The sequence below is a fragment of the Limulus polyphemus genome, unplaced genomic scaffold (assembly GCF_000517525.1).
Source record: "Limulus polyphemus unplaced genomic scaffold, Limulus_polyphemus-2.1.2 Scaffold245, whole genome shotgun sequence".
Classification (NCBI taxonomy): Eukaryota; Metazoa; Arthropoda; class Merostomata; order Xiphosura; family Limulidae; genus Limulus; species Limulus polyphemus.
In genome coordinates, this window is record NW_013665855.1 from 1 (window position 1) to 11392 (window position 11392).

The 11392-nt window shown below is 34.3% G+C and overlaps 1 protein-coding gene across 1 annotated transcript in view; it reads right to left on the reverse strand.

Annotated features, from left to right (window-relative positions):
• Positions 1 to 4: 4 nt before the first annotated feature.
• LOC106478726 (histidine ammonia-lyase-like) overlaps positions 5 to 11392 on the reverse strand; it is a gene marked incomplete at its 3' end in the record, with an annotated part of 33435 nt that continues 22047 nt past the window's right edge. The window contains exons 9-15 of the mRNA XM_013939287.2: positions 9366 to 9505; positions 7791 to 7838; positions 6136 to 6187; positions 5711 to 5806; positions 4317 to 4412; positions 3791 to 3930; positions 5 to 31 (exon numbers count right to left, since the gene is read on the reverse strand). Coding sequence (XP_013794741.1) covers positions 5 to 31; positions 3791 to 3930; positions 4317 to 4412; positions 5711 to 5806; positions 6136 to 6187; positions 7791 to 7838; positions 9366 to 9505 — 599 coding nt within the window. The remainder of the gene's footprint in view (positions 32 to 3790; positions 3931 to 4316; positions 4413 to 5710; positions 5807 to 6135; positions 6188 to 7790; positions 7839 to 9365; positions 9506 to 11392) is intronic.

Sequence of the window (11392 nt, forward strand, 5' to 3'; positions counted from 1 at the left end):
AAATAATTTCGCCTCGGTCAGAAAATACCAACTGAAATAAGCTAAGGAAAATCGTATTATACTTTATCGTTTTCTTGTTCTTAATTTTCCTTTACTGTGAGATTTTTAGGTTTGGAAAACTATAGATCTTACTTCCCTCTTAGAATAAGATTATCACATGTCTGTTGGATATACAAGTGTTTAGTTTAAGAGTTCTTATTTAGTGATTTAATATTTAATGATTATTTAGTTTTTATTACAAGAGTATTAAAAGTTAATTATTTTAAAAGTGATAGCTGTGACAAGTTTCATTATGTAATTCGGTACGAGTCGTACGTTGTGTATGCAGGCTTTAGTAATATTGTTGACGTCATCTTACTCGAAGCTTCTAAGTTTTTCTAGTTACATGTAATATTGTTGCTTCTAGAGGGCTAGAGATTTCTAGATTATTCTGTGCGCGTAAAGTATGTTAGAAAAAGTTAAATTAGTGAGATTGAAGTTGGACTATGTAATTGTTAGTTTAGCCATAATAATGGACGATATCTAAAGTGATTTCACAGTGGTATTGTAACAATAGAGATAAAGAAGAATTTGTCTTATCAAAGGGTGTTCTAAAGTAATTGAACCCGCCTGTGTGGACTTTGATGCAAAGGAGACAATTTAAAGCTCTGGATACAACTGTGATAACCAATAATGTAACTAGTTTTTGTACACATTAGACTTGTTTTGAATATATTTTTAAACAAGTGAATAGTGTGCTGTTTTGTTTATTGTTCGAATTTATCTCCATAAAGTCACAGACACCTATTGTAAAAAAAACCTGCAGCCATATATATATAAAAAACTTACAATGTTCCTAATTTCCGCAAACAGCCCATAGATTAGAAATTTTGTCCTCCCCCCCCCCCTCAAAATTCCATTAAATTTCATTTCTTATATTTATTATTTAAATATACAGTATAAATGCATTAGAAACAAAGGTTCAGCCAGTTTAATTAGCTTAAGTATAGAGCCGTTATGTGACGACACTGGTGCAGTCAGTCGCCATAGCTATAGCCTTGACACTGTCACAGAACATGTTTCTGTTATTTGATTGTACTTTTTATAACACTAAAATTCTAAAACGATAAAGCCAATCAGAGAAATACAACTGTCAGTTATACAACAAGCTTCTCCAATACTGTCTTCATCTGGAATTAGTGAGTAGAGGTATAACTTTTGTTTTTTGTTAGAATTCCTGGTTTACAAATTATGATTACCTTATCCTACAAATAGTTGGTAAGTATATTTCTCACATTCTTTAAGAACGAAACACCTACATTTTTCTCAAAGGACACGAGGCAACTAACACTGTGCTGAGCCTGGTTGCTCTCACACCCAACCCCATTGACGTGTTTTGTTCTTACTTGTAAGCTGTTATGGTTCAAATATAATTCCACTTGTTTATGAATGCCCCATGTTCGACTGGGGGAACCTTATTTGCTATGTTAACCGTGACTTGATTTCAAAAAAGCGAATTTCCTTGATAGTTATACACAAGTCTCCTTTTCCTCATTCAAAGTGGCACTTCGCTACTGGGTCAAAATTTGGTGCCCCAGTGCTCCCCCGGTTACTCCAGCTATGCATATGCGAGTCTTAAGGTGCAAAAAGTTTGAGAAACCTTGTTCTAGTGTACAGATCCAGAAACCTTGTTCTAGTGTACATATCCAGAAACCTTGTTCTAGTGTACATATCCAGAAACCTTGTTCTAGTGTACAGATCCAGAAACCTTGTTCTAGTGTACATATCCAGAAACCTTGTTCTAGTGTACATATCCCTTCGTAATGGAACTTCTGGATATACAATTTTCTCACACCATTGTTGAGTAGGTAAAACTCTTAACCTTTATAACATTACTATATTCTATTTGTGCTACTGCTTCCATCAGAACTTAACAGTTAAACACTAACTGTTTCACTAAATCAATACTATAGTTTTTACATTGGAGGAAATATGACTAATGGGCATTAACAAAAAAATAATGTTCATTTGAAAACTGTTCCAAATATGTGGGATATTTTAGAATCGAGTAACCTAAAAAACTTTGACTAAAATTGATAACCTGTCTCAGTATTACTTGGTAGAACTGCTTTTTTTAGCTTGCATCTCTGGATGCTTTGCTGTTAAATTAGATATTTCTGTTTGTCTTGTTTGTGTTTAAGGGCAAGGCTACTCAATGGTGTATCTGCGCTGTGGCCGCCGCGGGTACCAAACCCCAATTTCTAGCATTATAAGCCCTTAAGCTTACCGCTGAGACACTGTGGTTCCAACACCAACGATACAAAAAACCTAAACAATAAAATTCTCATATTTCAACAGTTTCCACCTTTTTTTTTCAATATCGCCTTTGTTGTTGCTATTGTCTTTTAATCGCAAAGTTACAGAATGGACTATCTGTTCTCTGTCCACCTTGGGGATTTGAGCCTCGGATCTTTACTTAACATTGACCCACCATTCTTTTCTTTTCAAACAGAATTACACACTCCAGTTTACAGAAAACTAAGTTACAATACTACTATTTCTTTGAACCTTCCTCTCCGAGCATGCAAAGCCTGCTATATTACCTGTGTGAGTAAATCTTACTTCGTTCTGTTGAAATGCGCTTATAAACCATTACTTCCATTACTTCTTTTTTATTTTCAGTATAGTGTACAACGTTATAAAATGCGCATAGAATATATGACGGTTTACTGTAGCATACTGTAAATGGCTTACGTGTTTGTAAAGATCTTAAATACACGCACTTACAGTAGCTAAATTAGGACTTCGAATTTCGCGCAAAGCTACACGAGAGCTATCTGCGCTAGCTTTCCCTAATTTATCATTGATAGGCTAGATGGAATGCAGTTAGTCAACACCACTCACCGCCAACTCTTGGGCTACGATTTTGCCAACGTAGAGTGGGATTGAGCGTTACACGATAACGGCCTAACAGCTGACAGAGCGACTTTGAAGGGGGGAGGTACCCCTTTCGTGACTAGGTTTGCTGTAGAAGTCAACCAGCCATATCAAGTATGAAATGTATGTTTAGTAATGTAGTTGGATACACTTTTCAATTAACAAAATCTCATGCAAATGTAGATGCGTACAGCATCGTTCCAACAGGTTCTCCTATCATTGTACTGTATTGCTGTATTGTATTTTCTTCTCTCTACCCACGTTTGTAGTGGGAGGGTGCAAAGGGTCTGAGAAACTTAAATTGCTGACAAGGGGAGTGACATACAACTTAATTTGGTTGAACTAGAAGGTGGTTGCACTATTCTGTTAAGATATCAATCAGACAGAATCGTAGCTACATTTATAGGGAAATAAATGTAGGAGACCGGCCTAACTACTTATTATATGAGGGGAGGGGGGGTATATTTGGTAGTTACGCCACTGGAAATCTCCACAGCAGTTTTGGAACCTTCAGTAAAAGTTCACTGCAAACATCGTTGTACACGATAAACTATGGGCATTCCTGATAAAAAAAAATACGGAACATATTTATTCTGTTGTCATACTTTTATTGATAGCGGTGGTAGGCATTTTGAACATTTGTAATATTACACTGATCCAGTGATTGTGGAGCATGAAGAAAGACTTGTCCGGATACTCGGAGTTTTAGTTTTACTTTATTGGAGCTCAACATGGCGCAAAGTGTATATTTGTGGAACGTATTTTCGTTTCCGACATTGAACAAAAATATATATATTCATTGAGCATTTTGAAACAACTGTCTTTCAATATTTTAAAAGTAATCTCAACTAATTGTACCAAAACCAAAAGATACAGGATTGTCTGTAGCACTATTCATTTCCGTGGTGATGATGTGACGCACAAATTCAATGGTGTCGTTGACAATACCGTGCACTTGAGGGCAGCACCGTAGCGTGTATGCGTCTTGCACTCGATTACAGAACCTATGGCTCTCTAAATAGAATGAAGAGCGTTTCAAAATCTGTACAGTGATATGAATTATCAAGATAATAGCATTTATAAACTTTATATATTATACCTCAAGCAAAAGAAAAGGAAAATCAAAGTTTTAAATCGAGGAAAACTAGGTCTTGATATAGTTATTTGTTTACAGATAGCTTCTTGACGTTACCACCTTCTCGAATAAGCTCTATGTAAAACATTGATGACAGCACGTACAATTCTTAAAGAAAATGTCACATTTTCAATTTTGAAAATATATGCTCTAATTATTCAGTAAATACGAAACCTATATTATCGTCAAACTTAGTTGTTTTTATTTCTTTTTCATACTTTTCAACACATAACATGTTGAAATAATCAAAGCTCCATTTATATACCTGCTATTTCTGAAGGATGAGTATTGGAATGCAAAAGCGCCCTCAGTCGTCGAGCTACAATAATTTGACCGCGGTGAGGTCGAATCTTTTGTATTTCTGAAGGGAAGAAAAAAAAACTTATGGCTTTCAATTCTTTTAAACATTTGTAATATATGACGAAGAACATGAGATAATTGACATTTCATGATAATCGTTATTAAGACAATGTCATGGCCATGACATGAGTATCCTAGAAAACTTACCTGGTAAGTAAAAACGAATTAGAACTACAATAAACCTTTTGAATGTTAGTCTTGGAAATTTTGTGGAAGAAAATTAACTTTAACTTATGTTTCTTCCAAGTATACTCTTTATTACATTTTTTTTAACAAAAGCAAACTAATTGTTACTTGTGTCCTTGAATAATTTGATACAACAGTAAAACTCCAAAGAAAGGACCTTAAACTTATTAAACATAACATTCCGCAAACTAATAAGTATGTAGAGTTAATATAAATGCATCAAATATGCATTTGATGCTAGTTATTAATTACTGCTTGCTAAAGTTTAGTTTTTAAATTACTACTCAATTTACTAGTTTTGTTCGTAACCTCATAAATATTAATTCAACTTATCGGCATTAGAAAAGCCAAAAAAAATATTATTTGAAATATATAATAACATTTGTCAATTAGTATTTCTAGTTTAAGCGAATGTTTTGTCGGCTGTTTGTATCCGTTATTAATAACTGTTTCACTGCCCAAGCTAACTTAAATCGTAGATAATCGTCTGTTGATAATCTAGTTAAGTCACCTAAGAACCATACCGATGCTAAAATTAGCAATATGTAAAGATTTGAATTATAAAATTTAAAATGTTCTCAGTCCTGTCACATTTTAGTTTTATTAACATATTTATCGGAATATACATTTCAAATACCAAACGATGTACTTTCTGTCCTAATGTTACCAACAAAAATAAGAATGACATCTTAAGCAACTTTATTCATATTTAATCAAAAATCTTTAGAGTTTAAGCACGTTTAACTTCCTTCTTAAGTTCACTTTGCAACATGAAACATCTTTTAAAAATATGTATACGTCTGGTGAGGCTTAGCAGATCAATCTGAGTGTTGGTTCTTCGTCTTGTATTAAAATATTAAAAATAATTAGTACTTATAACGGCCTAAACATACATTTTATTTATGATATTCTTTTGAATATTAATATCTGGAGCAAGTAATTTTAAATCTATAATTTATAATGTGATTGTGAAATAATTTCCTTAAAATTTTATAAACTATACCGTTTAAAGAAAGGTTGCTTATCCAGATATATTGAATTGGGATATGTCTCATAATCTATAGATTACCACTAAATAACTGAACTATCTAAGTTTGTGTTCAAGATTACTACCTTTGTCGAAAGCTCTTGTGGTCCCCTTTAACACTTCCACTGACAAAGCTGCTACCACGTCGGCTTGACGGGCAATAATCATCGCTCTTTCTACGGCTGAAACGCATTTTTAAAAATATAACTTATAACAATTATTTATGAACGGGATTGAAAATTGTAATTTTTTTAATTTGTTGCCGTGGGCAAACTTATTTACTATTAAATTCCTGTTACTTTCTTTTATATCAAAATTGTACTAAAGAAATTAAGTCCATGTGGAGATCTACATTAAAATAAACACTAGTATTTCTGGCAGTGACGTTAGTTTATTGGACACAGTGGCTTGTAACTGCCATTCAGTTAAATTAAGTTAGATATGTGAATATCAAATTAAAATTTAAAAAATCCATGATAATAAGTTTATTTTTACTAGATTGATGACTTACCCTCTGCTCCTATTGATGTAATTAACTGTGTACCATTCAGCAAAGCTATACCCTGCAATAATTTGAAAGTACATGAGTAATTTCGTTATAAACTGTAGTTAAATAACTTAACTTAAAAAACCTGCTTTGAGTACCAAATCCGTTGTGTCAGGATCAACTGCGTCTTCAGAACATCACGTCCATAATCAAAGTAAGAAGTTTGTGATTAGAGCATCAAATCCGTATTAAAGTATCAAGTCCACGTTCAGAACATTATGTCAGTTATTGGAGAACGATGTTCGTAATTAGAGCACTAAATAGGAGCACTAAGCCCATATTTAAAGCATCAATTTCGTAATTAGAGCACCAAATCGAATCAAGTCCATGTAGTCTGACTAGAGCAATAATTTTGTGATTAAAGCATAAGGTCAGTATTATAATCTCAAATCGGTGCTCAGTAAATCAGTTTTGTGATTAGAACACAAGTTCATTTCTCGAACATCAAGTCCAGGATTAGAGTAACAGCTTCGAAGTTGGAGCAAGAAGCCGATGATTAGAGCAAGTCACTGTTTAGAGTACAAAGTCCATAAATGCAGTATCATCTTCGTGTATAGCACACCAAGTCGGTGTTAAGAGCATAGAGTCTATGATTAGAGTACTAATGAATAAATACAACCCGAAGCTGTCCAACAACTAGTGTTTCGAAATAAGTAAGATAGCTGAGGTTCAGTATCTACTTTGGTCCAGTCTGTGCAATCACTGGCCTGAAGAAGATATTTCTCAAGATCGCAAAATGATTTATATAAATAACTGATCAGTTACTTTTACTAAAGTCCCAAACAAGCACGACTTTTTAAAGTAGTTACTTTTACTAGAGAGTCCCAAACAAGCACGACTTTTTAAAGTGGTTATTTTTACTAGAGAGTCCCAAACAAGCACGACTTTTTAAAGTAGTTACTTTTACTAGAGTGTTCCAAACAAGCACGACCTTTAAAGTAGTTACCTTTACTAGAGAGTTCCAAACAAGCACGACTTTTTAAAGTAGTTACTTTTACTAGAGAGTCCCAAACAAGCACGACTTTTTAAAGTAGTTACTTTTACTAGAGAGTCCCAAACAAGCACGACTTTTTAAAGTAGTTACCTTTACTAGAGAGTCCCAAACAAGCACGACCTTTAAAGTAGTTACCTTTACTAGAGAGCCTCAAACAAGCACGACCTTTAAAGTAGTTACCTTTACTAGAGAGTCCCAAACAAGCACGACCTTTAAAGTAGTTACCTTTACTAGAGAGTCTCAAACAAGCACGACCTTTAAAGTAGTTACCTTTACTAAAGAGCCCCAAACAAGCACGACTTTTTAAAGTAGTTACCTTTATTAAAGAGTCCCAAACAAGCGCGACTTTTTAAAGTAGTTACCTTTATTAAAGAGTCCCACACAAGCACGACTTTTTAAAGTTTCTAAATTCTTATGGCTCACTTTACAAAATGGAGGAACGTTCTAGCTCGTTTGAGTATATGCTAAACATCTTAAGACACTAACTAAAACGTATATATATATATATGACACCGGTTCTGTTGCTTCTCTGCGTACAGTGATATTATAAGTGATTTTATGTGATTAACATACTTAGTTTAATTCTGTAATTTAGTTAATCTTTTTTTTTTGTCAGTATTCTTACCTCTTTTGGCTTTAGAAATATTGGCTTCAGGTTATGTGACTCCAAGACCTACAAAGAAATAATGATTTTATTAAGAATAAAAAAATTATTGACTGTATTCAAAGATATTGACACCAAGAAAAAAAAAAAAAACAATTTGAAGCAAAGAAAAGAAATAACTCGTGTATTTCTAGTACGGCTAATTTTGTGTAATTTGGGTCCAAATAGTGTTTTCTCTAAAAAGAAAAAAAAAAATATGTTCATATTTTATTTAGCGACTTTTATGCCATAAAAGATGACATATAAGATTACATATAAGATTTTTAAAGATAACTACAAGGAAGTTCATGCATAAAAGCAGCTGTGATAAATTTACTGGTTATTGAAATTTCTTACACTAATATAATTTTATGGCCAAACAATTTCAGTATTCTGTGTTTTGTCAACGTTACATTCGTACAAAAGTTATACAATAACACCAAGATGTTTCTAAAAGCAATAGCCTATAATACATGTTGGTTATATTAGTGATCACGGTAATAGATATGATTTTTTATAAAATAGAATAGAAACAGGAACATTTCATTTGCTTAAAAGATGGATTAATATAATATGATCTATACACCTATCGCGAAAAAGAGAAATTACATTTAGAAATAAAAAATCGGTTTTCATCCGAAGAATAAGAGTATTATACAGTATTAGCAACAGCATCCTTAAAGACAAACTAAAAAAAAGAGTGTAATATGGACTGCTTGGGAACTTCTTTTTACACAGAAAGAATTGTACAAAATGTAACCAAATAAGAAATTATTGATACCATTTAGAGGTTTCGGTAATACGAAAAGAGGTTTAAGACAGAGAAAGGACGATTTGACATGACAGACATGTGAAAGATACATAAGCAAGATCCCGAAAGACAGCAAGGATGTAAAGAAAGTGTCGTGTTCAACAAAGGAAAATTAATACTCGCCCAATAAATGAACTATAGTGTATTCTAACTAACAAATCATTCTTAAGAAGAAAACATAACTAAACACTTAATTCTCTAAAATGATCTGAGTAAAAACACAATCGGGTAGACTCGAGTCTTTGGAGAAGAAAGTTTGACTGGTGAAGTTGTTATTATAGATTAATGTTTCATCTATATGTTTTCTCATACGAGTGTGGGCACAAAAGTAAAATATAACAAAGTCTATGCACGCAAAAACATCGGAAACGTTGGTAATGTTTCTCTTGTAAAGCTGAAAGTTTGTTGTTTTTAGATAGTAATAAATAAATAACTACAGAAAGTTTGGTTTGTTTTGAATTTCGCGCAAAACTACACGAGGGCTATCTGCGCTAGCCGTCCCTAATTTAGGGGTGTAAAACTAGAGGGAAGGCAGCTAGTCTTCACCACCCACCACCAACTCTTGGGCTACTCTTTTACCAACGGATAATCGGATTGACCATCACATTATAACGCCCCCCACGGCTGAAAGGGCGAGCATGTTTGGTGTGACGGAGATTCGAACCCACAACCCTCAGATTGCGAGTCGATCTCCCTAACCACCTGGCCATGCCGGACCAACTACAGAAAGAAGAAATTGTACGTACATATTTAGCCTCTCCCCAACCACTTTCTGGACTCCACATCTTCCCTTCTCCTATCAATCCCAGGGCCAGATGGGCCAGAGGAGCTAAGTCACCGCTGGCTCCAACAGTTCCTTTTTCTGGTACCCATGACAAACAGGACGCTGAAAAATAAGAACTAACAATTTTATATATATATACGCAACAATTATCATAAAATTCCATGGATTTTCATCAAAATAAAAATTTTAATACATTAGCAGTATTAATACGGTGTTAAAATGGAAAGTACCTTAACTTTATTGTTAAGATTGCAAACAAATAGCATTGCAGAATGGCTGTTGCAGGTACAGCTTACCTGATGAGCTTAGGTGTTGGACTGATGATATCTTTGTCTCTTAGTTCTTCCGATATTTTTGTATTGGGTATTTTCAACCTCAAAAGCATCTTGTATGATATACGGGCTAAACAGCCAGGTCGGAGACACCAAGATTCGTCAATAACCATCCCTAATTTAGAACTACTGACTAGAAGGAAGACAACCAGTAAGTAGCGCCCACTTGGCGCCATGCACGAATACGCTCAACCGCCACAGTTATAACAGTTGATTGAAAGTTCAAAACTTGTATAGTGGCAAATCATGGCATTTCATATAGGCCTATTAGTCTTACATCAGTAGTAGTAAATATTTTTGAAAGTGTGATGAAAGATGTTTTGCAAAGTCATTTAACAAAGTTTAAAATTTTGTTTAATAGTTTGTTTGTTTGTAGTTAAGCACAAAGCTACACGATGGACTATCTGTGTTCGGCCCACGACGGGTATCGAAGCCCGGTTTCTAGCGTTGTAAGTCCACAGACGTACCGCTGTGCCACTGGAGGGCATTGTTGGATAGTCAGCATGGCTTGACTAATGGAAAATGTTGCCTTACTAATCTTCTGACATTCTTTGAAGAGGTTACTGCTTATGTAGATGAGGGTACAGGTGTGATTGTGGTATATCTGGATTTTCAGAAAGCATTTGACAAGGTGCCATTTATAGGAGGTTTGTTTAAAAAAAAGTTATCTCTATAGGTGTGGAGGATAGGGTGGCTCATTGGATAAAAAACTGGCTAGATGGAAAAAGCAGAGGGTTGTTATAAATGGAGTTTAGTCAAACTGGATTAATGTCACGAGTTGGGTATCTCGGTGCTCATCGTTAGGATCTTTGATCTTTGTGATGTACATTAATGACATAGATGAAGGAATGGTCAATAGATTTGTTGCTGAAATTAAAGTTTTGTGTTTTGTTCGCTGTGAGGAGGATGCTATTGCCTTACAAAAAGACATGAATTATATGTCGAGTTTGACGAATAAATGGCAATGACTTAATTATAATAAATGCAGCTAATGCATGTGGGATATCGATTTGAATTATGAGTATAATTTTAATGATAATAATCTTAACAATACTATTGAAGAAAAAGATGTTGGTGTTCTAGTTGTTCAGTCTCTTGAGCCATCCAAGCAATGTGTTATTGCTAGTGCCAGGGCAAATAGGATTTTAAGTTGTAACTACAGAAATACTGAATAGATTTCAATGACATTATAACCTCTTTAGATTTCTAAAGAGGTGATAATGTCACTGTATAGGTCATTGTTTAGTCCACATTTTGAGTGCTGTGTTCAGCCTTTGGCTCCTTACCTCAGAAAGGACATTGAATTGTTGAAAAAGGTTCAGAGGAGACCTACTAGAATGATACCTGGGATGGAAATGTTACCATATTAGGCTGGGTTAAGATCTCTTCCTTTTTTTTTTTTTCAAAAGAAAACAAGTTCAGAGTTAGAGGTGATCTGATTGGGGTGTGTATGATTGTTAAGGGATTTGATAGTTTGATGCATCATATTTTTTCTTATTTAATGGCGAGAATGGGAAAACTAGGGAATACAAATACATATTTGGCCGGTAAGAAGTCATCTCAGATCAGACAGTTTTATTATTCTAACAAGGCTATTGGCTTCTGGTACGGATTACCTTCGGATGTGGTGGATGCGGTTAGTTTAAGAAAGTTTAAG